We start from the raw sequence: 25,149 nt of genomic DNA, 5'->3' as shown, positions 1-25,149 counted from the left end.
GACCTGGGGTATGTATATTCCAGCTCTTGAGTCATTGGTGGAGGGCTCCTGGGTTTGTGTAATCCCCTAGTGCTTCTTCCTTTGGCTTTGGAAGAAGCCCTTGGTGCAGTGATAAAAGGTCTGGGGATGTGTGTGGGACCCTGGCAGTTAGTACTACAGCTGAGTATTTGTTCTGGGATCTTCCTTAGGGACCAGCTATATAATAGCCCACTGCAGCCTTGATCCCTCTGGGTCATCCCAGGTTGAGGCACGATGTTGGTGGTTGGGGGATCATTCCTTTGCCTGTGGTTCTGATGCCCAGTTTTTGTCTGTACCTGATACCTTGCTCAGGGCCCACCCTAGGTCAGCTGTGGAAGCTTGGGTCTTCCCTGCATTGCCCTGGGCCTGGCCAAGCCTAACCAGGTTGTTGAAGAGCAGGTGTGAATCTTGGAGCTCCTTCAGTTAAAGGCAAGGGTAGGGACTGGCAGCTCCTGGCACCCACTGGTGTGTGGCCTCTATTTTCTGGGCAGTGAAGCCTCTTGACCCTGGACAGGGCTGGGGCCACACAGGACATGTTGGGGCTTGGTCTCTGGCTGCCCAGCTTTCTTGGTCTCTGCATCTTAATGTTGCTTTGCCACTATAGTGGCTGTGGCTGAGGGCAGTGTGATGGCCTCTCACCTGGGAAAGCTCCCAGGGCAGGTGGGAGGGAATGGTGGAAGTCTCCCCTTCAGAGCTGGGAAAAGGCCTGGCATTTCTGCATTGAGCACAAAGATCACAAAGCAGGCAGACCCCCTCCCCCCACATTTTGCTGACTCTTTTACTCAAGAATGGACTTTGTGTATCACACTCTTAGGCCTGGACTGTGTGGCTGTCAGTCTGGGCTGTGAGAGTCATAGTGGGAAGGAAACTGACCAGAAATATCTGTTTGTCTCCATTAGCTAAGTGCAAGGTGGTCATCACCTTCAACCAAGGACTCCGGGGAGGACGCGTGGTGGAGCTGAAGAAGATAGTAGATGAAGCTGTGAAGCACTGCCCGACCATCCAACATGTCCTGGTGGCTCACAGGACGGACAACAAGGTCCACATGGGGCGTCTGGACATCCCACTCGAGCAGGTGGGTTTGTCTCACATTGTACAGTTTAAGGAGAGGTTAACTCCTATTGGGTTAACTGGGTCTGAGTCTTGTCGGATCATGGTTCTCAACCTGGGTCCCCCAGCAATATTCAGGGTTCCCTGATGGTATCTGATGGACTTACATCCTGGTTGGGAAGATGGAGCTCAAATACCACAAACATACTGAAACACTTAATGGAATAGAAATGATCAGATTCATCCTTTTATTTTGTGTTCTCTGCATCTGGAGTTGAACTAGGGCAGAGTAGAGCAGGTGAACTGAATCTGGTCTGCTGAGGCCTGCAGCAGCTGGGCAAGAGGTGTTCTTAGGATGGGTGAATGTGGGGCAGAGGGTAACTGCCTTGGATGGGGCTGTTTGTGTCTTCCCCCTTCTAGGAAATGGCCAAGGAGGACACTGTTTGTGCTCCAGAGAGCATGAGCAGTGAGGACATGCTCTTCCTGCTCTACACCTCGGGGAGCACCGGAACACCCAAGGGACTCGTCCACACGCAGGCGGGCTACCTGCTGTATGCCGCTGTGACGCACAGGGTACGGGCCTTGGTGGGGAAGGTTGAGAGTGCGGGGTGTCCCACCTCCTGGGCAGGGCTCTGAGCAGGGGGCCAGGAGAGGCTGAATTTAGAGCTAGAACTCCTGCTGTAACATAGTGCCTGAATGCATGAGGTGCTAATGTTTCTTCTTGTGTGCTCAGGAGTAGGGCCGTTGTGAGTTGTAGCACTGGCATAGCGAGTGGTAGGCATGGGGGCTGAGTTCTGTCCTTGTTGGGAGAGTCTGGATCGAAAATTTGAGACTCACTGCAGGTCTTTAGCCCTTTTGCACCTGTGTCTGTGCTGTCTGCCTGCTCTGTAAGAGTTGAGCCCTCCCCAGGTCTGACATGTTCACTGGCACAGCTGTGTTCTGATGCTCAGGGGCCCAGGTGCTGAGGCCATCCTGGGCCCCTCCCTCCCTAAAAAAAATGTCAAAACTCATGTTTTACAACTGAGTTGTTATAGAGATGAATATGTTACTATTACATGTTAAAATGTTCTCTTCTACTTAAAAGGTCTTTTTTTCCTTGTGATGTTAAAAGAAAGGAAAACATTTTTTTTTTATTAAAAAAAATTATTTATTTTGAGACTGGGGGGAGGAGGGGCAGAGAGAGAGGGAGAGAGAGAATCCATGCTGACAGCGCAGAGCCTAATGGGGTTCCATCTCACAAACCGTGAGATCATGACCTGAGCCAAAATCAAGAGTTGCACACTTAACCGACTGAGCCATCCAGGCGCCCCTGGGGCCACATTTTAAAAGTAAAATTAGAAAAAGATTTACTTTTGTAAGGAAACTTAAATTTAGTATATGGCAATTATATTACAGTGGGCCATCCTTTAGGGCCTATAAAGCAGATGGTATGTCATTTTTTTTATTCCAATAAGTGCATTTAAAAAATCAGTTCTGATTTGGGGGCACCTGGGTGGCTCAGTTGGTTAAGTGTTGACTCTTGATTTCAGCTCAGATCATAATCTCATGGTTTGTGGGGTTGAGCCCTGTATCTGGCTCTATGCTGAGTATGGAGCCGGCTTGGGATTTTCTCTCTCCCTCTCTCTCTGCCCCTCCCCTGCTTGCACTCACTACCTCTCAAAATAAATAAATAAACATTTAAGAAAAAAAATCGGTACTGATTTGAATATTGGTGGGTTGTGGGGGTTGTGTTTTAATGTGGCATCCCTGGTTACTTGGGGAGTAGTTGACTTTTCCCAGGTAGGATTTGGTTTCAAGATAGTGTTTATGGACCTCTCTGTTGCAAAAGGCAAAACTGCACTGCTGGTGCCAGCTGCAAAGGGAACTGAGTAGCCAGGTGACCAGCAAGCCCAGGCCCATCCAAGAAGGGCTCCGATTTTGGTCCCGCGTGGTGGCATCTCTCCTTCCTTGGCCCCCTTCCTCTGTGCTGACCACATTCCTTCCCAGGGACTGGAGAGAGCCTCATAGTGCCAGCAAAATCACTGGCCTGGTTGCAGTCAGGGCCCCATTTGCCTCAGTCACTGTGGCTAGGGGTGGGGGTGGAATGTGCTCATTGGTCAGGCTTGGTCATGTGGGAGGTGAATCTCCTGAAATGAATGGGGAGGAGCAGGTGCTGGGAGGCAGGTAGCAAGCATGCACACTGCGCATCACACAGTCTCTGAGTGGTGCTGCACCAGTCCCACTGGTGGCTACTCACACCCAGGACTAACAATGTTGAAAAACAGAAAGACAGATGTTGAGCAGACAAGTACCTGAACTCAAATCCATATTAGAACAGTTGTCTTCTGCCTGCTGGGTGACCTTGAGCATGCCACAGAACCTTTCTTGACCTCAGTGTTCTCAACTGGAAAACCCCACCCCTCTTCAGCTCTCAGTGGTGGGAGGAAGGTTGAAGGATTGACACATCATGTAAGTAAAAATACTTTGGAAAATATAGCTAATGAAACCAAATACCAAGAAAGTCACAGAGTAGATCAAATTCTTTCCACCAGTTTACAGTGAAGTTAACATTAGGGAAGCTGTAAACGTGGAGAGAGATTAGTTTTTAGTAATAATAATTACCAAAATTGTTGGAGGACCCAGTCTACATGAGCAAAAGCAGTCGGAGTATAGGCATGGGACCATCTTTTGAATTTCTCTTCAATAAGAATTTTTTTTTAAGAATTGGGAATAGAAACTTTGAGCCTTCTATAGATGAAAGTATGCACACATGTGGTTCTCTAGGGGATAAGGACAGTTGGCTCTGAAGGGTGTGAAGAGATTTTGGAGGTATACAGTAGGGTCAGGCCCTTTGGAGCATGGCTGGCCCCAGGCACTTGCTACCCTTCCCAGAACTGCAGGGAGAGAAATCTTCAGCCCCATGAAAGACTTGGCAATTTGGTCCAAGTTGTATTAAACATTCTTTCAGTCCCAAATGCTGTGGGGCTTTGGGTGTGGGCGTCCTGATGCTCTAGTGCTGTGAAACCACAGTCTTCCTTGAAATAATCCCCCCAGCCCCCTGCCTTGGGACACAGCTGCACAGGGCCCTGCCCATCTCCAGACCACTATACTGTCTGGAGACTCCTGGGGATTCTCCACATTGATCTGTGGCAGCAAGAAACTGGTCCACTCGCCCAAAGATTGATTGATTGATTGATTTTTATTTTTTAATATGAAATTTATTGTCAAATTGGTTTCCATACAACACCCAGTGCTCATCCCAACAGGTGCTCTCCTCAATACCCATCACCCACCCTTCCCTCCCTCCCACCCCCCATCAACCCTCAGTTTGTTCTCAGTTTTTAAGAGTCTCTTATGTTTTGGCTCCCTCCCTCTCTAACCTCTTCTTTTTTTTTTTTTCTTCCCCTCTCCCATGGTCTTCTGTTAAGTTCCTCAAGATCCACATAAGAGTGAAAACATATGGTATCTGTCTTTCTCTGTATCACTTATTTCACTTAGCATAACACTCTCCAGTTCTATCCATGTTGCTACAAAAGGCCAGATTTCATTCTTTCTCATTGCCACGTAGTATTCCATTGTGTATATAAACCACAATTTCTTTATCCATTCATCACTTGATGGACATTTAGGCCCTTTCCATAATTTGGCTATTGTTGAAAGTGCTGCTATAAACATTGGGGTACAACTGCCCTTATGCATCAGCACTCCTGTATCCTTGGGTAAATTCCTAGCAGTGCTATTGCTGCATCATAGGGTAGATCTATTTTTAATTTTTTGAGGAACCTCCACACTGTTTTCCAGAGCGGCTGCACCAGTTTGCATTCCCATCAACAGTGCAAGACGGTTCCCGTTTCTCCACATCCTCTCCAGCATCTATAGTCTCCTGATTTGTTCATTTTAGCCACTCTGACCCACTCGCCCAAAGATTTAAAAGAAATCTTTTTATTGCAAAATAGATCAGAATACAGAATAGAATCCAGAAAACCGCTCAAATCCTATGTGTGGCTTACTGAATTATTATAAGGCAACCCACTTCAGTAAAGAAGTGCAATGTCACTGGGGTACTGGGTGTTGTATATAAGTGAAGAATCACTGGCTTCTCCTCCTGAAACGAATACTACACTGTATGTTAACTAACTTGAATTTAAATAAATTAATTTAAAAAAAAGGAGTGGAGAAATGTCCTGTCAGCCTCACAGAAGCCCTTCCTGGCCTGTCCAACCACAGCCCCTCCCCCATATTCTGACTTTGATAGTGTCACTGCCCCGTGTTTCCCCTCTTCTAGCTTAGTCACCCAACATGCATCCCCTGATACTGTGGCTTACTGTTTTTTTTTTTTTTAATATGTCTTTTAAGCCTTTTTAACCTGTTGGTTCTCTTCCATCTCTTCCGTTTCCTTCAACTTTGTTGTAACACCCAGAGGTTTGTCCCTCTGATCTCCGTGTTTCCTGCAAAGGGGCATTTGTATCCAGAGGTAGGTCAGGCTCAGGTTGGACCCTGTGGCAAGAATGCAGGAGGCGCATGTCTCCCTGCTCAGGCTCTCAGAAACTGATGATGCTTGAGGCATTTCTTGGTCTTTTTGGCTTTTTTTTTTGTTTTGTTTTGTTTTTTTTGGCAGTTTTTGAGATTTAAAAAATTAGAGTATAACTTAATGCAGAAAGGTGCCCTTATTTTGGACATATGGCTAGATGAGCTTCGACCTGTGGATACACACTTGGCCACCACCTGCCTCAGGACTTGGGGCGTCTCCAGCTCCCAGAGGCGCTGACATGCCACTGGCAAGCAGCCCCCCAGCAGGGCTAGTACTAGCATGACCTCCAGTATACAGATCGGCTTTGCTGGGTTGGGGCTCATACAGTGTACACCTGGGGTCTGGCTTCTTTCACTGTCATCTGTGAAAATCCGCATGTTGTGTGTAGCAGTAACTCTGTCTTGTTACTGCTGTAGCTTCATGGAGCTCTGGCGGTGCACTTATTCTTCCTGCTCTTGGTGGCCTGGGAGCAGCTGTGTCTTGCATTTATAGAACACTGTTAGTGACTTATGGGAGCATGGGGTGACAGGCTCCTGACAGCCTCTTTTCCTGTTTCTGCAGCTTGTGTTTGACTACCGGCCAGGCGACGTTTTTGGCTGTGTGGCCGACATTGGCTGGATCACAGGACACAGCTATGTGGTGTATGGACCCCTGTGCAATGGAGCGACCACTGTCCTTTTTGAGAGCACCCCAGTTTACCCTGATGCTGGTGAGGACTGGGGACCAAATAGGGTCCCCAGGAGGAAGCTTGAGGAAGGAGGAGAAGTTCACAGGAGGGTGGAGTAGATTCCCTCACTCTGTCCCGGCTGTGGTCCTTGTGGTCACGTGGCATAGCTGCCAGGCCTTTTGCTCTGCCAGGTGGGCTGGGGCCAGGGGCCATGTCTGCAGTAAGATCAGATAAGCAGTAGATGGGAGTGTGATTTGTCACTGGAAGCTGTCTCAGGACAACCCACTCCAGAGTTCTTGTCCCGCTAGCAAACTGGGTGCCTTGGGCCATCCCCTTAGCACTGTCCCTCTCCCCTCTCTGGCCACCTGACCAGATCCAGCCCTTAACACCCAGGCCAGCTGCCAGCCTCCTGTTACCACAGACGGGGGATTTTCTCCAGCTCTGCTGCCTGTGCCTTCAGGGACATCTGCCAGAGAGCATTGTGTGTGTCCTGGAGCCACCTACATGAATTGAGATTGCTTTGAGGACCCATATCTTGCTCACCTTGGCATCTCTCTTTCAGGCAGCACAAAACCCCAAGTATTTGTTATAATTCAGTTGAATTGTGGTGGCTCTGCCAAGCATTCCACAGTGCTAATAATGATGTGTGTAGAACTTTGTCACCTCCCCCGCTCCTCTTCAGCCTCCTGATGGACTAGATGCACCCTAGGAAGATTATGTAGGGGGCATAGTGAGGGATTAAGGGCTACACCTTAGGTGTGATCTCAGGCCCATCACTTCCACCCCTCGAAGCTCAGCCCACTCCATGTGTAGAGCCATGGTGGTGAGTTGAGGGGGATTGTGGGAGACCAGGTGTGTGTGTGTGTGTGTGTGCTGGACAATTGCCCTGCTCCCCAGGGCTCACTCAGTTGTGGCCACTGCTATTCCAGGGGAAGTACCTGTCACAACCTCAGAGACATCTAAGTGTGAACATAAGTTCTTTGTTAGTGCTACATGGGTTATTTTTAAAATTCACAGTGATATCCCTTTGAACCAATCTTTGCTGTATCTTTTGGGATATACCACATGGATGCAGCCATCCAGAGCCAGGGGAAGGCTGTTTCCAAATGCACCAGCCCTGGATGTGGGGTGTGCTGGGTGATGATTGCCACAGGGCTCCCTTTCTATCCCAATGATGGGTGTTGGATTCCTTTCTGTGAACACAGGGGTTTGCATGTATCCAGCACACAGTAACTGTTGTCTGATTTCTAACTAAGTTAGAATAGATGCTATCTAGTGGGCTCAGACTGACGGTGAACTTGGGCCTTTTTGTAGGTCGATATTGGGAGACAGTGCAGAGGTTAAAGATCAATCAGTTCTATGGGGCCCCGACGGCTGTCCGGCTATTGTTGAAATATGGCGACTCCTGGGTGAAGAAGTACGACCGCTCCTCCTTGCGGACTCTGGGGTCAGGTGAGTGGTCTTCTGTGCTACTGGAGAGGTGTGTGTGCCATGTGGCAGAGCCAGTGCAGGCTTCAGGATGGTTTTAATTATGAAAGCTGTGTGGCTATGGCTGTGGCGAATTCAAACAGTGCCATACTGAATAGAAAGCAGATGTCCCTGCCCATAAGCAGCTTCCTGGAGCCCCCAGATGATAACAAACAGTCTGGAATACAATATTCTAGATGTTTCTGTGCCTGAGTTCTGTGCTTCATCTTTATTATGAAAAATTCCCAACCTGGTAAGGTGGCCCAAGCCCTCCTTCAGTGGCCACATGGGACTGCAGTGCAGGAGCTGACTGGGTCACTAAGGTGTTCCTCTGTTGCTTAGTACCGGATAGTCCCAAGGACTATAATAAACATCATTCTGTGCTTGTGTGCTGTTCTTGCTGTAGATATTTCCAAGGCAAGGAGTTATGAGATCAAAGGTTATCTCCATTTATAATTTTTATATATGTTGCCAAGTCACATGGAAACATCTGGGAAAGGTGATGTGGGGTTAGTTCAGATGATACCAGTGGGGTGGAAGGTACCCATGCCCGTTCTCTCTCCTTGTTCCTGATTCATTTCATTTCTGCCCCTACACATGTTGTCCATAGGCAAAACAAGGGCAGGGAGGTCCTCTGTGCTCCTTGGGTGAATACTTGGATCTTCTTGGTTTTTCACAGAGGAGGCATGTAGAGCAGGTACCACAAGGGAGGTGTCTTGCTGCCAAATGTGTCCACGGGGAAGGGAGCTCAGGACAGCATGTGCATGTCACTCATCAGTGGCACAGGTGTGTAGTGCTGTTATAGGTCTCAGGGCCCTGGTTCATACTACTCCCCTTGCCTGAAATGCCATAGTGCTCCTCTCCATCTGTGTGGGTTCCAACCTTCTCTCAAGGTCCGTCTCTGTGCACCTTCTCCCTGTGGAGTTACCTGGCTGCTCTGGACCTCGGGCTCTCTTTTCTCAGACAAATCCATATTTTGTACTTGGATATCTATTCTCATGCTGACTGTTTCCCTGGGCAGTGAGCTCCCAAAAGTCACACCCATCAGTATCCTCAGCATCCCAATGCCCACACACAGAGAAACACAGCAGGTCAGTGAGGGTTGACTGCTCTTTGTGAAGCTGAGTTGCAGGGCCAGAAACAGAAGGCTCAGATTTGTGCTGAGGGCTCAACACCCAGATGCTGGCATCTCCAGGGCAGTTGCTACCCAGCAATGCTGCTTCCCACCCAGGATGGCCTGGATCCTTGCCTGGGAGACCTGTTTTCATGTGCCTACCTCCCTTCTATTCAGAGCCTCCCTTGTGATTAGGGTCAGTTGGTGTCTGGATGACCAAGTACTTTGAATTTTCCAGGTGGGGTCAGCAGAAGTGTTTTGGGCTCCTTTCTAGATGGTGGTGAGTCTGAGATGCCTCTCTTGGCATGTTTAGGCTATGGAGTGTGAGTCCTGTGTGTCTTGACTGGGGGCTGTGTGGATGCAGAAGACCTGCCCTCCATACCACAAGGGCTATGATGTGCCCCTGCACTTTGGGCTGGGCAGTGCTTGGGGACCGAGGGCAAGCAGAGGGCCACAGAAACTCAGATCCTCCAGGTGCCATTTGTAGGCCACCTGAGTGGGACCAGGAGTTAGGTTAGTGATGAAGGGAGGTTTGATTTTCTAGATGCACTCATGGGATTCAACTGCTAAGGAAGACTCACTAGGACCCCCAGTGATAAGGCATTTGCTCTGAGCATTTCAGAAGGAGATGCTCAGTAGCCGCATTAGAGTGGGGGTGCATGTCCCATCCAAAAGCTGCCTCAGCCAGGGATCCTCTAGGCCAGACAGGCTTCTGTAGTCCTCTCTCCACTTCCTCTCTTGGATCAGGCCCAGAACAACTCTGTACCAGGGAGCACACACAGAGGATTGGCCAGGCTCTGTGTATTTTGCTGGTCTCGTGGGCACATTCCTGCCATGTAATGAGCACCACCAGTGGAGCCCTGCAGGGGTTTCCCTGGGACCTGGTTATCAATAAGCAGTGCTGGCAGGCAGGTAAACAGCACTTGGCATCTTCTCACACCGGCAAAAGAGAGTAGCACCATGGACCAGGAAGCTTCATGGCTTGACCAGAGCCAGTGCGGTGCTGATCTCCACTGTGGTTCTACAGTTCAGGCTGCTTCCGTGTGGCTGGATTAGCCCCCACAGCTCAGGCTTTGGGTGCATTGACTTCATTTAATCTGACTGGTCAGCAGAATCTAGTTTACTTAGGACTTTAACCCCAAGATTTGCATTAATTTTTTTTTTTAACTTTCAGCTTCACAAGTGACACATAGTTATACTCTTGCTGGGAAAAAAAAAATTGGAACATGGTAATGAAAGCTGATGTCCTCCATGGCGCTGCTCCAGGCAACCCAATTGCCTGTGCACCTTCTGATGCCTTCTTCACAGTTATATTACTGTGAAAGACATAGCTTGGTTCTGAAATGTCTTCTTTCCCTGAACAAGATCAAACTGCTATTATCCTATGTTTATTATAACTCAGCAACATGCAGTTTTCCATATGGCTCTGTTCTATGTTTTGAGAACTTGATTTTACCCTCCTGTGGGGGCTACTGTGGGTGTGGTCCAGTAGTCACGCCCCAGTGTTTGCATGTTCTGTCTCTTGCTGTTCCTCAGTGTATGGGCCAGTGCTGCATGGTATCCTCTGGCCTCCCTGTGGGTGTGGGTGAGTGCAGGGGCAAAACACACAACATCCAGCACCTGTGTGACCAGCATGGGAGGCCCTGGCCAGGTCAGGCCTTGGTTACTTGCTGCACGTGAGTGGTCCTGAGCAAGAGACAGCCAGCATGAGAGGATTTCACTATTTTAGCAGTGGTATGTTTAATCTGGCAAGTTCTGAGTGCCAGCCTTGTATGGGCATCTCATTAGGGTGGTAGCTTAGTCATTTGGGCTGCTATAACAAAACACCAATGACTATAAACAACAGGGATTTATTTCTCACAGTTGTGGAGTCTGGGAAGTTCACAATCAAGGTGCCAGCACGATTGTCTTCTGGTGAGGTCCCTCTTACTGGTTCATAGATGGTGCCTTCTCCCTGTGTCCTCACATGGTCCAAGGGAGGGGGGAGCTGGGTGGTCTGTTTTACAAGGGCACTAATCCAATTCCTGAGGGCTTCATTACCTCCCAAAGGCCTTACCTCCTAATACTATCATCTTTAGGGGTTAAGATTTCAACATATGAAATATTGGGGGTACACAAACATTGAGGTCATTAGCAGCTAGACATTGCTGTAGAAGTCAGGCTATAGAGTCATAGGATGCAAGCACATTTGTGTGTGTGTGTGTGTGTGTGTGTGTGTGTGTGTGTGTAGCATGTGTGTGTATATACGTGTTTAGCTTTAGTGGATTCTACCAGTTTCCTAAGTAGTTGTATCAGGTGTATGCATGTTTTTTTTTTTCAATTTTTTAAAATATGTTTATTATTTATTTTTGAGAGAGTGAGAGAGTGCGAGAGTGTACTCACTCATGCTAGTGGGGGAGGGGCAGAGACAGAGAGGGACAGAGGATCCAAAGCAGTCTCCGCGCTGACAGCAGAAAGCCTGATGTGGGGCTCGAACTCACGAATGACAAGACCATGACCTAAGCCAAACTCAGTCAGTTAACTGACTGAGCCACCCAGGTGCCCCTCCACTTTTAAATATTAAGAGAACCACCCAAGTTGTTCCCCAGTTCCATACCAAATTACACTCCTATAGTGTATGTGCTATTGGTTCCCCCACATTTTATCCAACTTAAAAATTTTTTACATGATGGCTAAAATATCTTGTTGTAATTTGTATTTTTTTGATGGCCGTAAATATGCTGAATCTCACTGCTTTTTCAAATTTTCTTTTATGTCCTTCAGAAAAATTATAGAACAGTTTCCCCTATAAAAACCTATCCTTTTTGTTTTCAGTTTTGTTGAGGTGTATTATATCATTTTTTTCCTTTTGTGTGTGGTTTCAGTGGGAGAACCAATCAACTGTGAGGCCTGGGAGTGGCTCCACAAGGTGGTGGGGGACTGCAGATGCACGCTGGTGGACACCTGGTGGCAAACAGGTGAGAATGCCCCTGAGGAGAAGGGGACCTGATGCAGGGCTCACTCACTGCATGTGACAGCACATGAGAACATGTGGCTGAGCCTGAGTCTTGGAGGGTCAAGTGTGAGTGAGGCTCTGTGAATGCCATCCAACACCACTAATGCTTCAGCCCCTCAGCATATGAGGTGGTTGAAAAATCTGATGTCTGGAGTGAGAGACAGTGTGTGGCTACCCTTTTGCAGCTGTAAGATGTGTAATGACTTCTCTGGGCCTTAGGTTCCTCATTGGTGAAATGGGGGCACTCCACTACAGGCCCCGGTGAGGATGGAAAGAGATGATAGAAGTGCTGCACGTTGCCTACTGCTGACAGGTAGTAGGTGCTTAGCTAAATGTTCATTTTCCCTGTAGGGTCCATGTGTCCAACACAAATACATCTGATGCAGATGGACCCTGCTGTAAGGGACCAGAGTTTAAATTTAGATTTTAGTGGGAAACACATTTTTTTCTGTGTCATTTTGTTTTGCTTTGTCCTCTCTGCTCTGGAGTATTGTTCGGAGTAAGAGATCACCACTGATGTAATAAATGTAGCGAACTGTGGTCTCATTCTCCAAGAAGCCAGAATGTGAGGTATTGCAAATAGCTCTGTTCTCCTCCATTTGGGAAGGCTCAGGACAGAGACTCCCTACAGCTGAGTCTTGTGAGGCATTTCCATGCAGGCTGATAGAAGGAAGTGCCAGAGATGTGAGAACAGAATTGTGAGCATCACTTTTCATTGTTTGGTGTGGGGGATGGGGCACTGGCCCAGAAGCAGTTCTTTTCCTCCATCTTCCTGTGCAAGTAGGTGGGTTCTACCCCTTCCCACAGAGCCATGGATGAAGGGAGGAAGCCCCTATCCCTGTGGAGAGCCATAGCTGGACTGACCTCTCCTCCTTGGGTTCCCATCTCGTTTCTGCAGATGAGAGGACCAGAACCCAAGTCTGGGCTTGCCTCAGAAAGAGGTCTTTGTGTCACTGGGATCACTGTGTCATTTCCTTGAGCAGACAGGGGCAAGCACCCATCTCCCACCCTGGGAGAGCACTTGTGTGTCTGCAATGGACACTTTCATGGCAGTGTCTCGATAAACATTCCACTAGCTGCTAGGCCCATCCTGCATTTCTTCCCCATTCTCCCTGCAGAAACGGGTGGCATCTGCATCGCCCCACGCCCCTCGGAAGAAGGAGCAGAAATCCTCCCTGGCATGGCTATGAGACCCTTTTATGGCATTGTCCCAATTCTCATGGATGAGAAGGTAAGGGCCTTGCAGAGGCATCTCCTTCCTTCACGGGTGCCCTGCCAAGCTCCTGACACTCCTGTCTGCCTTCATGGCCTCCTCTGCTCACTGTCCCACATCACGTGTGCCAGGCTCTTTTAGGTGGTAGAGGGCAAGCATTCAAGGACACAGTTGAAACTGCCACATGGGGTGAGCCCTAGGTTTTCTGGGAAGCCCTCTCCATGCTGCTTCCTTACGGAGGAGAAAGGCAGTTCCTCTTGGGGCCTCCTTGTCATTTTTCATGTTTCTGTTTTCATGCATTTTTCTGGCACTTCCCTCTATCATTTTTCAGAAGAATGTTAGTTTTTTGCTTCTGAAGCAGAATCTGCCAGTTCTCTCACATGTGTGTCTCTGGGTCTGTAGGGAAACGTTGTGGAGGGCGGTGATGTCTCTGGGGCTCTATGCCTGTCCCAGGCCTGGCCGGGCATGGCCAGGACCATCTATGGAGACCACCAGAGATTCATGGAGGCCTACTTCAAGCCTTACCCAGGTGAGCTGGCTAAAGTGGATCATGTCATGCATTTTTGCACACACTGGAAATCATAAGCTCAGAAAACATTTTTAAGGAAATGATGACTGAGTGTAGAGCAGTGATACTTTGGAGTTGGAATCCTCCTCCCATCCACTTCACCTCCCTAAGCCCCCTGGTCTCTGGACTGGTAAGAATTCTTGGGGGTTAAGTGGGGCTGCATGCAGAGCCCAAAGTGCCTGGCCTGTGGTGTGCATGCCTTAGGCTACTAAGAGAGAAGGATGAAGAAACAACTTTGGAAAACTGTCATGATGGCTGTGAGTTTTCTTCCAGTTTACTTTTTGTTTTTTTCCTGCTTTGCTTTGTGTTGTTGGGTTGGAAGATTATATACACAGTGTGCCTGTGGGAACCCATCATCTTCAGTCTCAAGCTTGTGAAAGAGACTCACTTTTGGGGATGCTTGGGTGGGCTCCTTGTACATCTTCTGCTCCCCAACGTTTGCGGTTATGACATGGTCAGAATTCTGCTGACTCAGAGCCACTGCCCTCTCTCTAGCACATAGCCAGATGGCACTATCTAGAGAAGTGTCTCCACAAGGGGTTGCCAGGAGTACAAACAGGCAGGAGGTCAGCAGAGCTGGGGCTTCAGGGCTTTCTTCCATAGAGAGAGTTGGGGTGTGGGTACTACTGTATCCTTCCTGGAGGGACGGGAGCCCTGCTGGGTCCTGGTTCAGAGGTATTGGTGCTGAATTCTCCCATTGTGGTGCAGGCTACTACTTCACTGGAGATGGGGCTTACCGGACCGAGGGCGGCTACTACCAGATCACAGGGCGGATGGATGACGTCATCAACATCAGCGGCCACAGGCTGGGGACTGCTGAGATCGAGGACTCGATGGTGAGAATGGCCCAGCCTCCTTGGGTAGGATGCCTCTTTGAGGCCTCAGATTTACTTGCGTGCTGACTCAGGCAGTTCACCTCTTGCATGTTTTGTCTTGTTGTGTTCTGCACAGGCTAGCCACCCCACTGTGGCAGAGACTGCTGTCATTGGCTACCCCCATGACATCAAAGGAGAAGGTGAGTGCCCACAAAAGGAGCTCCTCATTCCTGGTCTTACGCCCATTGTGGGCACTTTGTAAAAGGAGCAGAATCTGGAAGATGGGTGGCAGGGGATTTTTATGGGTCAAGCTGTTGCTTCCTTCAGTCTTACGTGGATTTTGGGTGAATAGACTTGATGGCATGCATGTTAGGTGAGGGTCAGATTTCTGAAATGTCCTAACTCTGCCGTCCTTTGAGGACACACATCCACAAGCAGCCAGGACCTATTTGGCCTCTACTGAGCTTGGGAGTCTATTTGGCCTCTACTGAGCTTGGGAGTTTCATCCTCTGTCTGTGTGCCTGTGGTGGCCCAGTTGCCGACGGTTCACATGAAATGTCCTATCATGCTCAGAGCATCTCCTTGCACATGCTGGGTTACAGCGCCTGGTGCCAGCTCTGCAGCCACATAGGAGCTGGCAGACAGGAGTGTGCCCTGGAGTGGACTCTTCTGCTGCTCTGGGACTTGTTCTGGAGGAATTTGATCAGTGGTTCCCATGCAAGTGACATGCCAGGGGAGTGCTAAATGATGGTCAGGGTGGTCTTACTGAAGACACACATTGTTCCAAAGTCTGCCAGATTCTAAGCAGTTGGGTGTGGGAAGTGGCAGGATCACTTGAGTATCATAGTGCTTGGTGCAGAGTGGCCACACTCACTTGGGTTGGCATTAGCTGGACACTTTCGACCCTACACTGCCCTGCTGGGCAAACCATCCTCCACTGCCTGGCCAAGCAGCCTGGGATTGGACACTCTCCCTATTGCTGTCAGGGACAGCCTCTGTCGCAGCATGTCCCATTGTTACCTGCCTTCCTGCCATGTTTATGTGCCACTATTCCATTATTTACGCAAACACCTTATCTAAATCAACTCATTGTAAAATTTAACATTTATTGAAGTTCCTTTAAAAAAAGCATTTTCAGTTGCCGTGAGAAGCATGTGTTCATGAGGTTGCCTCCCCCCCCCCCCCCCCCCGCCCTTCCTTAGCAGGAGACTGGGAAGCACTGGAGAGGGGGCAGGGATAGGAGGGGGATGGAGATAGGAACACGTCCTTGCCTGTGACACTCAGAGGCCTTGGGCCACCTCATTATCCCATCAGCAGATGCACACAAATAACTTTGGGATCACCAGGACTTTAGTACTGGGGAAGACGTGTGTATCATGGGTATGGTGATATACATTTTTCTGATTTCTAACAAATTTGAGCAGCCATCTATTTGTAATACACAACAGCAAAAGCTGTTGGGTACCTGTTTGTCCCTACTCCCTGTGCACTTGGTCTAATTGAGGGGAGGCCCTGGGTCTTGTCTGATTAGGACCCAGAGCTGGCAAGGGACATAAGTCCCTGCTTCATTGAGCTTTCATGCTGGAGGGTCAGGGAGTAGAGGGGAGAGATGGACAATATGCAATAAACACAATCAATGAAGAAGCTACAAGTAGGTTGTGCCATGGCATGTGCCATGGGGAGAATTAATTAAGATGGGTGGAATGGTGCAGGTATACACAGGCTACACATATATAGGAACTCCATGTATGAAGGGCATTGCAGATCCATGGGGAAAGAGACTGTCCCCACTGGTTGTGGGATTGCTCACATAGAGAAACAATAGTATTGGATCCCTCGGTACCACATATGCAAGATTATCCCAGGTGGATTCACAAGAAATGTAGAGACCTGTGGGAACCACTGTTAATCCTTCCTGGAACCTGGCAGGATACTGACAGACAAAACTTAGTGTTTATGTTAAAATATTGGTTAGTCAGCACTGGCCAACAGAACTTCCTGCCAAGATGGAGCTTGCTTTTCATCTGTGCTGTCCAGGAGAGTAGCCATAGCTATAAGTGGATCATGAGACCAAGGAACTACATCTTAACCTTAACTTCATTTACATTTTAATAGCTACTGTGGCTAGTTCCCACCGTGCTATACATGTACCCACAAGATTAGTGCCATGTGCTGTGTTCCCATGTACCATCTCACAGGAGTGGATGGTATTCTCCTGTCAGCCCACATTATGGTCTACTTCACAGGTGCAAGGACAGTGGGAGGGGGTTAAGTTATGCCTCCAAGGTCACACCCCCAGCCAATCAACACCAGAGCCCCAGAGAGCTCTCAACTACATGTTGGCTTCACTGGGATGTTCAAAGGAGCTGTGAGAATTGCTTCTGCTTTGGATGAAATGGGAACACATTTTCAGGGCTACAATGAAACAAAGCAGCTGCTACAAGGTCACCAGTGTATGATTTTAAGATCTTTAGGATTTATAGTGACTATATACAATGCTCTGCCTCAGGAGATGGTTTGTGGTCTAATACACCCCAAATCTTTGCTTCCTTCCAGCTGCATTTGCCTTTATTGTGTTGAAGGACAATGCAGGTGACCCAGATTTGGTGGTGAAGGAGGTCAGGTCAGCAGTGGCCAACAAGATTGCCAAGTATGCGGTGCCTGATCAGATTCTGGTGAGTGGCACCTGCCCTTCAGGTGTGATGGTGCTACTGGTTGTAAGCCTCCTTCTCTGCTTCCCACAATTAACAACAACAAGTGATCCCTTTCATCAGCAGCAAAGTGGACATTAGCTGTTTGGTTTCCAGGGAGGTAGGTGGGGATGGTGAGTTGCTGTATCCTCATAGAGAGGGGAAGGTCAGAATACCTCGCAGCAAACCTTTACACAATTCACCTGTTCAGGGTACAGTGCTGGGCAGGATTAGGCATTCTCTTACTTTGGCCTTTGGAAGCTATTTATAGGAGCAGGTCTGAGTGGTGAAGAAAATTAGAGATTTTAGTTATTTTTTTTTAAAGTTTTAATTTAAATTCCAGTTAATTAACATACAGAGTGATAATTAGTTTTAGATGTACAATATAGTGATTCAACCATTCCATATATTACTCTGTGTTCATCACAATGAGTGCACTCCTTAATCCCCACCACATATTTCACCCATCCCCCTGCCCACCTCCCCTCTGTAGTTAAGAGTCTGTTTCTTGGTTTGCCCATCTCTCTTTTTTCCCCTTATCTCTGTTTTTTTTTTCTTAAATTACACATGAGTGAAATCATAATGGTATTTGTCTTTCTCTGACTTAATTTTGCTTAGATAATATTCTCTACTATATATATATACATATATATATATATACACACACTCTACTATATATACTATATATATATATATATATGTACATACACACACACACACCCACACACACACACACACAACGTCTTCTTTATTCATCAGTTGATGGATACTTGGGCTGTTTCCATAATTTGGCTATTGTAGATAATGCTATAAATATCAGGGTGCATGCATCCCCTTGAATTAGTATTTTTGGATTCCTTGGGTAAATACCTAGTAGTACAATTGCTGGATCATAGGGTAGCTCTATTATTAACTTTTTGAAGAACCTCCATACTGTTTTTCGCAGTGGCTGCACCAATTTATATTCCCACCAACAGTGCAAGAGGGCTCTCCTTTCTCCACATCATCACCATGACATACTGTTTCGTGTGTTGTTGATTTTAGCCATTCTGACAGGTGTGAGGTGATGTCTCATTGAAGTTTTGATTTGTACTTGCCTGATGATGAGTGATGTTGAGGATGTTTTCATGGGTTTGTTGGCCATCTGGATGTCTTTTTTGCAAAAATGTCTATTGATGTCTTCTCCCCATTTTTAATTAGATTTTTTTTTTGGGGTGTTGAGTTGTAAAACTTCTTTATACATATTTGATATTAATTCTTTATCAGATATGTCATCTGCAAATATCTTCTCCCATTCCATAGGTTGCCTTTTAGTTTTGTTGATTGTTTCCTTGCTGTGCAGAAACTTTTTATTTTGATGAAGTCCCAATAGTTTATTCTTGTTTTTGTTTCCCTTGCCTCAGGAGACAGATCTAGAAAGAAGTTGCTATGGCTGATGCCAAAGAGGTTACTGTTTGTGTTCTCTAGGATTTTGATGATTTCAGGTCTCACATTTAGGCCTTTAATACATTTTGAATTTATTTTTGTGTTTGGTGTAAGAAAATGGTCTAGTTTCATTCCTTTGCAAGTAACTGTCCAGTTTTCCTAACACCATTTGTTGAAGAGACTGTCTTTTTCCCATTGGATATTTTTTCCTGCTTTGTTGATGGTTAATTGACTATGTAGTTGTGGGTTCATTCTGGGTTTTCTGTTCTGTCCCATTGATCTGTGTGTCTATTTTTGTGTTAGTACCATACTGTTTTGATTACTACAGCCTTGTAATGTTCCTTAAGTCTGGAACTGTGATGCCTCTAGCTTTGCTTTTTCAAGGTTGCTTTGGCTCTTCAGGGCCTTTTGTGGTTCCATACAAATTTTAGGATTGTTTGTTCTAGTTCTTGTGAAAAAATGCTGTTGGTATTTTGATAGGGAATGCATTAAATGTGCAGATTGCTTTGGGTAGTATAGACATTTCAACAGTATTTGTTCTTCCAACTCATGAGCATGGAATGTCTTTCTATTTCTTGATGTCATCTTCAGTTTCTTTCATCACTGTTTTAGTTTTCAGAGTACAGGTTTTTCACCTTTTTGGTCAGGATTATTCCTCTGTATCTTATGGTTTTGGGTGCAATTGTAAATGGGATTGATTCCTTAGTTTCCCTTTCTGCTGCTTCATTATTGGTTTAAAGAAATTTAACAGGGGCATCTGGGTGGCTCAGTTGTTTAAGCATCCAACTCTTGATTTCAGTTCAGATCATGATCTCACAGTTCATGGGTTTGAGCCCCATGTTGGGCTTCACGCTGACAGTGCAGAGACTGCTTGGAATTCTCTCTCCCTCCTTTCTGCCCCTCCCTGGTGCTCTTTCTCTCTCTCTCTCTCAAAATAAATACATAAAGACTTAAAAAAAAAGAAATGCAACAGATTTCTGTATGTTGATTTTGTGTCCCATGACTTTACTGAATTTGTGTATCAGTTCTAGCAATGTTTTGGTGGAGTATTTCAGGTTTTCTATATAGAGTATCATGTTGTCTGTAAATAGTGAACATTTTACTTTTTTCCTTGCTGATTTAGATGCCTTTTATTTCTTTTTGGTGTCTACTTGCTGTGGCTAGGATTTCCAGTACTATGTTAATTAACTGCAGTGAGAGTGGACATGTTCTTGACCATAGAGGAAAAACTGAGAGTTTTTCCTCTTTGAGGATGATGTTAGCTTTTCATATATGACCTTTATTATGTTGATGTATGTTCCCTCTCAACCTACTTTGTTGATGGTTTTTTATCACGAATAGATGCTGTATTTTGTCAGATGTTTTTTCTGGATCTATTGAAATGATCATATGGTTTTTATCTTTTCTTTTATTAATATGGTGTATCACATTGATTGATTTGTAAGTATTGAACCACCCTTGCAGCCCAGGAATATATCCCACTTGATCATGGTGAGTATTTCTTTTAATGTATTGTTGGATTCAATTTACTAGGATTTTATTGAGAATTTTTGCATCCATGTTCATTAGGGATATTGGCCTGTAGTTCTCTTTTTTAGTGGAATCTTTATCTGGTTTTGGTAAGAGGATAATGCTGGCCTCATAGAATGAATTTGGAAATTTTCTTTCCTTTTTTATTTTTTGGAATGGTTTGAGAAGAATAGGTATTAAGTCTTCCTTAAATGTTTAGTAGAATTCATCTGTGAAGTCATCTGGCACTGGACTTTTTGTTTGTTGGAAGTTTTTGATTACTGATTTATTTTCTTTGATGGTTATTGGTCTGTTCAAGTTTTCTATTTCTTCCTGTTTCAGTTTTGGTAGTTTTTATGTTTCTAAGAATTTGTGCATTTTTTTCCAGATTATCCAGATTTTTGACATATAATTTTTCATGTTCTCTTATAGTACTGTTTGTATTTCTGTGGTGTTGGTTGTTATCTTTCCTCTCTCATTTGTGATTTTATTTATTTGGGTCCTTTCTCTTTTCTTTTTGATAAGTCTGGCCAGGGGTTTATCAATTTTGTTAATTCTTTCAAAGAGTCAGCTCCTGGTTTCATGAACCTGTTTTATTATTTATTTTGTTTTAGTTTCTATACCATTTATCTTTTCTCTAATCTTATTTCCCTTCTTATGCTGGCTTTAGGCTTCATTTATTGTTCTTTTTCTAGGTCCTTTGAGTGTAAGGTTAGGTTGTTTATTTGAGATTTTTCTCGCTTCTTGAGGTAGACCTGTATTGCTACATACTTCCCTCTTAGAACCACTTTTGCTGCATCACAAAAGTTTTAGACCAACGTGTTTTCATCTTCATTTGCTTCCATATATTTTTTTATTTCTTCTTTGATTTCCTGGTTGACCAATTCATTCTTTAAGTAGCATGTTGTTTAATCTCCATGTATTTGTTGTCTTTCCAATTTTTTTTCTTGTGGTTGACCTCTAGTTTCATAGTGTTGTGATCAGAAAACATGCTTGGTATGATCTTAGTGTATTTGTACTTGCTGAGACCTGTTTTATGACTTATTATGTGATCTATTCTGGAGAATGTCCAATGTGCACTCAAAAAGAAATGTGTATTCTGCTGCTTTAGGATGAAATGTTCTAAATATATCTGTTAAGTCCATCTGGTCCAGTGTGTCATTCAAAGCTATTGTTTCCTTGTTGATTTTCTGTTTAGGTGATCTGTCCATTGATGTAAGTGGGGTGTTAAAGTCCCCTATTATTATTGTATTATTATTAATTAGTTCCTTTATTTTTGTTATTGTCTTATATATTGGGGTGCTCCCAATATTGGGAGAATAAATACTTACAATTATTATATCTTCTTGTTGGATTATCCCCTTTATGATTATATAGTATCCTTGTCTCTTGTTATAGTCTTTGTTTTAAAATCTGTTTTGTCCAAAATATGAATTGCTACTCTGGCTTTCTTTTGACATCCATTTGCATGGTAAATATTTCTCCATCCCCTCACTTTTAATATGCAGGGTGGCTTTATATCTAAAATGGGTCTCTTGTAAGCAGCATATAGATGGGTCTTTTTTTTTTTTTTTATCCATTCTGTCACTCTATGTCTTTTGATTGGAGTGTTTAGTCTATTTAAATTCAAAGTAATTTTTTTATTTTTTTAATTTTTAAAAAATGTTTATTTATTTTTGAGACAGAGAGAGACAGAGCATGAATGGGGGAGGGTCAGAGAGAGAGGGAGACACAGAATCCTAAGCAGGCTCCAGGCTCTGAGCTGTCACTATCAGCACAGAGCCCAACGCGGGGCTTGAACTCACAGACTGTGAGATCATGAAACTGAGCTGAAGTTGGACGCTCAACCGACTGAGCCACCCAGGCGCCCTCAAAGTAATTTTTGATAGATATGTACTTATTGCCATTTTATTACTTGTTTTGTCATTGTATCTGGAGATTTTCTCTGATCCTTTCTTGTCTTTGTCACTTTTGGTCCTTCTTTTCCACTCAGAGTCCCCTTTTAAAATTTCTTGCAGGGCTGGTTTAGTGGTCACAGACTTCTTTAGTTTTTGTCTGTCTGAGAAACTCTTTATCTCTCTTTATGCTCTGAATGGTAGCCTTGCTGGATGGAGTGTTGTTGGCTACAGATTTTTCCCATTAAGCATGTTGAATATATCATGGTCTGCCAAGTTTTTGAGGACAGATCTGTAGCTAGCTTTATGGGTCTTCCCTTACAAGTTGAGGACTTTCTGGGGTGCCTGGGTGGCTCAGTCGGTTAAGCGTCCGACTTCAGCTCAGGTCACGATCTCGCGGTCCGTGAGTTCGAGCCCCGCATCGGGCTCTGGGCTGATGGCTCAGAGCCTGGAGCGTGCTTCTGATTCTGTGTCTCCCTCTCTCTCTGCCCCTCCCCCATTCATGCTCTCTCTCTGTCTCAAAAAATAAATAAACGTTAAAAAAAATAAAAAAAAAAAAGTTGAGGACTTTCTTTCTTGCTGCTTTTAGGATTTTTCTTTCTCACTATATTTTGCAAATTTAATTATAATAGGTCTTGGTGTTGGCCTGCTTTTGTTGATTTTGATGGGAGTTCTCTGTGCCTCCTTGATCTCGATGTCTGTTTCCTTCCCTAGATTAGGAAAGTTTTCAGCTTTCATTTCTTCAAAAAAAAAATGTCTGCCCCCTTTTCTCTCTCCTCTTCTTCTGGGACTCCTATAATACAAATGTTAATGTTATTATATTTGATGGAGTCACACTTAGTTCCCTAAGTCTATTGCTATGTTTCATAATTCTTTCTCACCTTTGTTCAGCTTCATTATTTTCCATTATTTTGTCTTCTAAGTCACCAATTCATTCCTCTGCCTCTTCCAGTCTGCTGTTCATTGCATTAAGCCTGTTTCCAATCTTGAGTATTGAGTTCTTCATCTCTGGTTGATTCCTTTTTAAGTCTGTTATCTCTGTGGTCAGGGTCTCACTGATGTTTTCTATTCTTTCTCAAGCCCAGTGAGTATCCTTAGGATTGTTGCTTTACATTCTCCATCAGGCATGTTACTTATATCTTATAAGGCATGTTACTTATATATGTTCCACTTAGATCTCTGGCCATGGACTTACCTTATTCTTGCATTTGGGATAAATTCCTCCATTGTTGCATTTTGTCTAAGTCTCTGCCTTATTCATAAGAGATTTTAAATAGAGAAACATGGGGAAAGTACCAGTGTTCCCCAGCCCCAGTTAGATTCTGAACATATCTCCTGGTGTCAGTGCAGGAGACACTGCCAGACCCTGTCTGAGAGGGTCTGTGTTAGAGTCAGGTCTGGGGAAGAAGGGGGCCCATTCTCCAGCCTTATTAGGTTTCCACTCCTTCCTTTGTTAACATTTCCCCCCACAGTCTTCCTTGGTTCAGAGGAGGTCCTCTGAGATGGGAATGGCCCTAGCTTCCCCTGGTGTCATATGAAGTCAAGTTGTTTGGTGACCAGAGTTTTAGGGAGACCTGAACTCCCCTTTCAAAAGATAGGTCACTGTTAAATAAGCCCCAAACATAGCTCTTAGCATGTTGCTGTTGACATTAAAGGGGCCATGGCTGTTTGAAAATGCTGAATTTTCAAATACTAAGCAAGACAACATTTTTGTCTGAAGTAGCTCTTACCACTTATGTCAGCAAAAAGCCACTTTGGGCCAGGCCAGTGGGTGGAGACGAGGTGCCATGGCATATACTTGGTTCTGTTGCTATCTGGGAGCCCTCATTAATGTAGTGAACAGGAGACAGAGGTATCAGCAGTGAGGCAGACCCAGGTATGGACAGACCTGACCTGGAGGAAGGCTTCAGCAAACCCCTGATGTGTGGTTGATTCTGCCCTTCAGGTTGATTTCAGCTTTAGGTCCAGATGGTGTGAAGATATAACCAGAGACCACAGGTCTCCATATCTTTGGGGCAGGCCTGGCATCTCAGTCATTCATTCCTGAGCCCCCAGCAAGGGTGTCATCCCTTGCTGTTACCCCAGTGCAGCTGGACACTGCTGGGAGTATGCGCACCACCTGAACTTGAATTCCACACCCTTTCCTTGCCAGGTTGTGAAGCGTCTTCCAAAAACTCGGTCTGGAAAAGTCATGCGGAGGCTCCTGAGGAAGATAATTACAGGAAGAGCTCAGGATCTGGGAGATACCACCACCTTGGAGGACCCCCATGTCATCATGGAAATCCTGAAGGTCTACCAGAAGTACAAAGACAAACAAACTGCTGCTCAGTGATGGGCTTTGGCTGAGACCCAGTGCCCATGCTCCTAACTGTCCTTCCAGAATGTAGCTCTCAGATTGGCTCATTTCCTACTGTCCCAGAAGCATTCCTCTCCTAGAGTGTAATCCACACTGCCCAAATGTGAAGTCTGTGCTAAGCCTGCCTTCTTTCTGCTGAGGACCCATGAAGAGATACTATTAGATATGCTTAGCATTTGTTTCCCTTGTCCTGAATTTGGTTTCCTGGGATGAAAAGTCATTGTCATCTCCATTTCTCTGTCACCTCCAGACAGCACAGGAAGGTGAGGTGTGCCTGCTCAGAGAACCAGAAGCAATCATATTTTTTCCCCCAGATGTACTAGATACAAAAGGCAGAAATTTTATTTTTATACTTTTATATTTTGGAAGAATGAGCAGATATACACATGTAGTGTGCAGATTTACTTATACACATTCTTCGTAACATTTAGAGTTATGAAAATATCCTTTTGTGCCTTTGCTCATGGGGAAATGTGGAGAGGGTCAGAGGATGCCTTTTTAATGTTGGCATGCTGGGAATCTGAATTTGAAATGTTTGTACCTCTGTCTAAATATAGCTATCTTGAGAACTTTCAAGCTTGTAGCATCCTTGTTTTGTTGTATATTTCTATTTACCCTGGCTTATGTATAATGAAACCTAACTTCTAAAAGTGATGGTATGAACGTGCTCCAATTTTAGTTCTAGACCCACTCATATATTCTGTTTCTCCAAGCTGTGATGTGGAAAGATTCCCCTTTCCACCTCAAATGCCTCTTGGTAGAAGGTCAGCATGCTCCAAATATGTACGGATGTTCGGGGAAGCCCATGAAAACTCAGGTGACTTGTTTGGCCAGGACTGAATCCTTGAAAACTGCCT

The 25,149-nt window shown here is 45.4% G+C and overlaps 1 protein-coding gene and 1 long non-coding RNA gene across 4 annotated transcripts in view; one reads left to right on the top strand and one right to left on the bottom strand.

Moving 5' to 3' along the window:
• The window catches only part of ACSS1 (acyl-CoA synthetase short chain family member 1), a 60,949-nt gene extending 35,998 nt beyond the window's left edge, over positions 1–24,951 (top strand). For 2 of the 3 annotated variants that reach the window (XM_019437190.2, XM_019437189.2), the window contains exons 4-14: positions 918–1,093; positions 1,489–1,641; positions 6,140–6,287; positions 7,560–7,697; positions 11,691–11,783; positions 12,940–13,052; positions 13,437–13,563; positions 14,311–14,438; positions 14,554–14,617; positions 16,974–17,092; positions 24,089–24,951. In XM_019437190.2, the coding sequence (XP_019292735.1) occupies positions 918–1,093; positions 1,489–1,641; positions 6,140–6,287; positions 7,560–7,697; positions 11,691–11,783; positions 12,940–13,052; positions 13,437–13,563; positions 14,311–14,438; positions 14,554–14,617; positions 16,974–17,092; positions 24,089–24,268 (1,439 nt within the window). In that variant the 3' untranslated portion in view covers positions 24,269–24,951. The remainder of the gene's footprint in view (positions 1–917; positions 1,094–1,488; positions 1,642–6,139; positions 6,288–7,559; positions 7,698–11,690; positions 11,784–12,939; positions 13,053–13,436; positions 13,564–14,310; positions 14,439–14,553; positions 14,618–16,973; positions 17,093–24,088) is intronic. The other variant, XM_019437191.2, reaches the window with a different exon arrangement.
• On the bottom strand, positions 21,938–24,106 carry LOC128773501 (uncharacterized). Its single transcript, XR_008417803.1, has 2 exons — positions 22,818–24,106; positions 21,938–22,729 (listed from the first exon to the last, which is right to left on the bottom strand). It is a non-coding gene; the product is annotated as an uncharacterized LOC128773501 (long non-coding RNA).
• Positions 24,952–25,149: the final 198 nt, after the last annotated feature.

Source organism: Panthera pardus, unplaced genomic scaffold, assembly GCF_024362965.1.
Source record: "Panthera pardus isolate Hobbes unplaced genomic scaffold, ASM2436296v1 HiC_scaffold_25, whole genome shotgun sequence".
In the NCBI taxonomy this organism is placed as follows: domain Eukaryota; kingdom Metazoa; phylum Chordata; class Mammalia; order Carnivora; family Felidae; genus Panthera; species Panthera pardus.
The sequence above is the reverse complement of the archived record's forward strand: the minus strand, read 5'-3'. Positions and strand labels throughout refer to the sequence as shown.